Source organism: Eurytemora carolleeae, unplaced genomic scaffold (genome assembly GCF_000591075.1).
Source record: "Eurytemora carolleeae unplaced genomic scaffold, Eaff_2.0 scaffold10, whole genome shotgun sequence".
Classification (NCBI taxonomy): domain Eukaryota; kingdom Metazoa; phylum Arthropoda; class Copepoda; order Calanoida; family Temoridae; genus Eurytemora; species Eurytemora carolleeae.
This window is the reverse complement of record NW_019396179.1, coordinates 698,500-704,749: the sequence shown is the minus strand read 5'-3', so window position 1 is coordinate 704,749 and position 6,250 is coordinate 698,500. Positions and strand designations below refer to the sequence as shown.

Below are 6,250 nucleotides of genomic sequence, written 5' to 3'. Positions count from 1 at the left end.
ACAAAAAACGAAAAATAAACATTCTTTTTAAAAAAATACTTTTTTCAAAAGCTTTATCAAAACAACAAAATTCAGAACAATCCTGTTCTGATAATTTTCATTAATGAAGTTGTCCCAATATAGATGAGATTTAGTGACAGTTTTATAGAAAAGATAAAAAATTCGCGTTGTTATAGTTTCTGCGTAATTTAAGGTTTTCAAAGAACTATAATCGTAATTTCAAGTGACCCATTATGTAAAGATGGTAATGCTCGATTCACAAAGGTACCCTTAGTCGGATTAAAAAGATTATTTCTGTGAGCATCTTCTTAGCTTCTTACAAGCAAGAAATGCAGATGCAAAAAAACGGTTTAAAGAAACAAAAACATTGATTTCTAATTCATACTTGATCAAACAAACCTTTCAGGTGAACCATTAAAAATCGGACAATGTCATCTTTACACACAGGGACAATTGAAACTAAAGCTTGTTCTTGTAAACACGTGTTCATGTTCATGTTCATGTTCATGTTCATGTTCATGTTCATGTTAATTTTTCAGTATTTCGGAATACTGTGGAATGAAAAGACGATAAATGGTCTTAAATAGTCCAATAAATAGTTGGTTTTTAAGATACTGGTAAAACCATTAGCTTTAAAACATAAAATAAATCAGATTTCTTAAATGTTCTAATATTCGTTTAATGGGTTTAACAATAGATGTTTTACGACATTTTCAACATTCCCTTACATAGTAATTTTATTGAGTTAAACTAATCTACAGTACAATACAAATATTAGATTCACCCAAAACCATTTATATATTAAAATATGATCATTTAAACCGAAATCAGTTTAGATTTATACAAAATACAAAATCGGAAAATTTTGAAAACTTAAAACATAAAAATAAAAGCTCCGCTCTTAACCGATGAGCTTACACAAATTATATTAAAGAAAATTACAAAGTTTCTTAGAACAGTTTTCAAAATCAGAAATAAGCTTCAATTCATAGTTGATATTTAAAGCGATAAAAAAATCATTTGTTTTTTGACAATTTGATCATTTGTTACGCATGTTGATTTTTGATCCCTGCGTTGTAGTGCTCGCCTTGTACATTTTGAAATCACATGGAACAAGTTGATAGCCGGATACACACTTTAAACGCAATCCGGAGCACTTTCACATGGAGCACGTAGATACCCGGATGCATACTGCATAGGTAATACGAAGCACGTTAGTCCGGATTCACACTGCACAGGAAATCCAGAGACCGTTAAAGTCCGGATTCACAGTGCACAGAAAAGCCGGAGCATGCTAAAACCTAGATGAACTTTACAAAGGAAATCTGAAGCACGTTACAATCCACATGAACACTGCAAAGGAAATCCGGAACACGTTACAGTCCACATGAACACTGCACAGCAAATTCGGAGCACGTTACAGTCCACATTAACACTGCAGAGGAAATCCGGACGCGTTAAAGTCCGGATTTACAGTGCACAGGAAATTCGGCGCAATTTGAAGCCCAGATTACACTGGTCAGAAAAATCCCGCAACATGTCGTAACCCAGCGCACGTCAAAGCTCTGATTACAATGCACAGGAAATCCGGAACATAACGAATCCCGGCTACACACTACACAGAAAATCCGGATACACATTTTGGAAATCTGTAGCATACTTTATTCATCCCATTTTCGTTTGTTTCCAGACGGCTGAATCTGAAACAGTTGAATTAGATTAGGGACTTCATTCGGCAGACTTGGATAAATTTCCAAAATTTCACTTTTGCAATAAAAAAAATAAAAGGTCGAAATTAACGACCTGAAAAAAACAAGATCGCATATTTTTTTTTAAATGAATGACGCACTCTTTTTTATTTTAAAAAAAGTTAATGAACCCAGGTTGTCCCTTTCGTTACAAACCACTTTTTCGTTCAACTCTTCATGTGGTACTCCTTTGAATGATACAAAAACCAACCTGGATATTGAATTGAGGTGTAGAGACGCCATTAGTTTTCCCTCCTCTAGCAGTTTGACCGGCTCCTCCTCTAGCTGACCTCAATCTAGATTATATCAAATTATTTTTTAGGAAATATTTTCCCCTGACAAAGCTTTACCTGTAGTTGGTATTAGTCAGACAATGTCTATCCGGGGGTAGGCGCAGTCCTACACCAGGTTTCACGAGCGGAAGCTGGGTATTGTTCCGACTCTGGGCTAGGTCTGCAGTACGTAATAATTAAAAACAAACAAGTAAGCAGTGCTTAAAATTGAAAACAAACAAATGATCACAATTGCAGGTCTTTTTGTTGAAAAAGTCCGGCTTATTTCTTCCGTTTCTTTTTTTATTTGTATTTTTTCTCAAAAATAAACAAGTTTTCACGATACATCAACAAAGGGTATTTAAATGATTGTATAATTTGCTTTTAAAAATCCAGACTTCCACGACGATTTTTAAATTTTATTTATTATACAATAATATCATTATTTTATCTGATTCTAAACCCACTACTTTTTGGAATTACAATATCGGAATTTCAAAAAAATTTAACCCTACATTTTATAAAGTTTAAAGTAAAAATAATTATCAAAAGATTTTTCAATATTTTCCTAGCAGCACTTCACGTGTAGGAGGACCGGTCACAGTTTGTTCAGTATTCACCTTCATAAATACAAAATATACAGTGGTAACAAGAAACCTGTGGAATTGTCGTCCTTCTTACATCGCAAATTTTGCAAAATTGCTTTGACGGAACTTAGTAATAAAATGATCAGAGCTGAAAACTTTAGAATGGGATATCCTTAATCCCGATCGGATAATTAATCTGGAGGGGAGAACAAGCATTATTTAATCTGGAGATTAAGAAAAAGAGGAGATTGTAGAGGATATGAAATCCCCGAAAGAGGATTAGGAAATCCGCAAATCAGTTGTGTCGGACCCTGGAACCGGAGAAGACCTTCTCAACTTCCTCTCCTTTTATACACTCTTTATTTATCATGTATTTACAACTAGAAGCAATAAATGTACTTCTAAAAGATCAAGCATTAATCTCGATATCCACCATTCTAAAGAAAATACAAATATAGATAAATTCCTATCAAAAAGATAGAAATAGGAATACGACATTCATTTCACAGTTTTTGTCATCCATCAGTTTAAATTAAGTAGACATTTTGATTGGGGGACTCCATAAAGCCAATGAAATGTTCTTAAAATGTTTTTAAAATAGGGGAAGGTTGACATTTATAACGAAAGTTTAGTTTCCAGGCAAAGTGGATTCCCACGCTAGTTGAAAAATAAAGAATGAGAAAATAAAGAAGGAATGTAGAACTTAAAAATGTCGATAAAAGGATAAATCAAAATTATGACGGCAAAAAATTAAATTTTTTGGAAGAAAGTCGAAAAAAGTCGTCAAGACTAGAAATAAAAGGACTAAAAAATGTCACTGTCAAAAATCAAAGATTATAAGGAATCTTTATTTTTAAAGGAATCAGTAATTTTTTTACCTGGACCGCTAACTTGACGTCCTCGAGGTCAACCATTCTCTTCCTGCAAAAATTAATTAAAAATTAAAATTCTAAACTTAGAAGAAAAAGCTTATTTTAAGTAAAAACAAAAACGAGAAAAATGATAAATCTTCGGTCTTACATAAAAGAAGTTTTTATTTTCATGAAGACAATGGGAGGGGAGGATGTGGTTAAGTAAAAATAATTAATAAGGGGAATGTTTTAAGAAAGGGAGGGGGGGTTGATAACAGGTTTACCTGGCATGATTGGAGTAAACCCGTGCATCCTCTAGTATGTTACTGATATACCTATACAAATATTAATATAAAACTAAAAATATTAAAATAAATAAAAAGAATTTCTCTCCCTAATTTCAAAGCAGGAACTGTTTGTGTGTTTTGAAAGTGAAATGTAATTTTTTAATAATTTTTGATGATAATTTGCAACTTTTTGGATCAGCGGATATTAGAGACAGGGAACTAAAATATAACGGATCCAGATACAGGGAGCTAGAGGTGTTGAGTACTCACCTAAAAGTACTCCACTAACCTATTTCTTGAGTACTTACCTAAAAGTACTCCAATAACCTATGTAGTAAGTAATCCCTAGTGCTTAGGGTCCATTTAATTTTTAAGCGGATCAGGATCCGGATCCGCACTGGAAAAAAATGGATCCGGATCCAAATCATTTCTTTAAGATTTACTGAATGTTTTTAACAAAAAATAATTTTCAAATTTTTTTTAAAATTTTTTTTTTTGCTTATTTTTATCCATTCATAAATGAGGCAACATTATAATCATTATTTTTTCAAAAGTTCAGATTTGGATTTTAGGAGTATAAGAGTTTTTTTTCAGTTTTCGGTTGATATTTTACCCCTTGGATCTGCAAATTTTTAACAGATCCGGATCCTAAGCACTGGTATTTCCCTATAAGTAATACACTAACCTATGTATTAAGTACTCCCCTAAAAATACTCCATTTTCCAATGTATTGAGTACTCCGTTAAAAGCTTTCTACTAACCAATGTACTAAGTACTCCTCCTTAAAGTACTCCACAAACCTGTATGAGAACTCCAGCATCTGTGTAAGGACTCCAGGATCATAATCTTGAATTCCAAGATCACGAAGTATAGAAATCATGACCTAAGGATTCATAAATCAACTTTATTTAAAATCAAAATCATTCAATTCTCCAACCCCCCCCCCCTTAAAAAAACCGTGGTTAGATTAATCTTGAGAATGCAAAACTATTACAACCAATTAAACCAAACAACCAACCAATCTTAAAATCAATTAAATGTGAAAAGATAACTCTCACCCAAAATACCCCCTCCACCCCCCTCAAAGAAGAAAAACAGTATCATTGATAATCGTACATACCCAACTATTAAAAGCAAGTCACTTGAAATTACGTCTTTAGTCCCTTTAGTACACGATATCATCCTCCCAATTTAGAACCATACCTGCGCCTCCTTTGGAATTGCTGGGATAGGTTTCCTCTCAACCTCTGACATTTTGCTATCAGATATATTTATAAATTGAATACTTTAAATACCAGATTTTATGATCAAATCACGTTAATCAATTTTTAACTCGAAATGATTCACTAACGTCACTCTAAAATCCTTTATTTGTCTCTTCGTGGATTTTCGTCGGAACTTCTTCTTTTTAGTGGATTTCCTTGCTGGCCATATGGCGCATTAGATTATTGACAAACTTTTCCATTTTCTTCATATCCTGAAATAAAATCATTTTACATTTTATGAAAGACTTCATAATAATTTGGACAAATACTGTAAAAATGTAAAGATCTTTTTAGAATGGGTAATATTTTTTTCACAGCTTTGGCGAGAAAAAAAATTGGACAAAATAAGGTCAGTTTTTCCGCCATTTATATATTTCATATCCAAAAATTAATTATTTCCCCAAATTAGGGATTGAATTCTTTACAAAATGCGATCATCAAAACATCTGTGAAAAACATCAAGCATTAATCTCGATATCCACCATTCTAAAGTAATGCTAGGAACAATTCCAAACATTAAATTGAGCAATTGAGTTTATTATACGTAAAATTTCCTAGTATTTATGGATCACCCCTATCGCCCCCCCCCTCTGCCTCCTATAAATTTTGTACATGGAGCAACTTATATTTTAGGCGAAACTGAGTAGTTAAAAATCCATTGTGTCATCCAGGATTTAAAAGGAAGAGGCAATTTACACCTGATAGTTTAACATGAAATTTCATCGACAGAATTTTAAAATATTAAATTCATAGATATTGAAAAAGTTCCAAAGCAGAAAATGACCACTCAACGGCCAACCAATCAAACTGAGGTTTGGGGAAAATGCCGCATGGCGCTGATAACAATTTGATTGAAAGTAAGTCGTCTTTGTTTTAAGATTCTTTCAATCAATACAATTTTCTGCAGATGAGAGAAAAATTATTAATAGACTTTTCAAAAAACTTTAAGTTTAAGAATTGTTCAATTGAAGTCAAAGTCAAAGTTGACAACTAAATTTGCTGCTATTAACATCCCTGATATACAGCAGAAATATTTAAATAAAATTTAACTCAATTATACAAAAGATTTTCAGGTTGTTAAAGTCTCATCCTTTAAGTGCGTAACCCTGTATATTTGAGATTTAACACCAAACACTTACAAATCTGAAAATAGAAATGCAGAAAATCACTGATAACAATTTCTTATATCAGTTTTCATACATACTATTTTTAAAATAATATATTAAATTATAAATGTTTT

At 32.4% G+C, this 6,250-nt stretch overlaps 1 protein-coding gene across 1 annotated transcript; it reads right to left on the bottom strand.

Annotated features, from left to right (window-relative positions):
* Positions 1-719: 719 nt before the first annotated feature.
* LOC111697342 (transcription initiation factor TFIID subunit 9) lies at positions 720-5,233 on the bottom strand. Its single transcript, XM_023467311.1, has 8 exons — positions 4,949-5,233; positions 4,546-4,628; positions 3,743-3,793; positions 3,486-3,528; positions 2,589-2,640; positions 2,099-2,201; positions 1,960-2,044; positions 720-1,700 (listed from the first exon to the last, which is right to left on the bottom strand). The coding sequence occupies exons 1-8, from the start codon at positions 4,997-4,999 to the stop codon at positions 1,662-1,664; spliced, it is 507 nt and encodes a 168-aa protein (XP_023323079.1). The 5' UTR covers positions 5,000-5,233; the 3' UTR covers positions 720-1,661.
* Between the last annotated feature and the right edge of the window lie 1,017 nt (positions 5,234-6,250).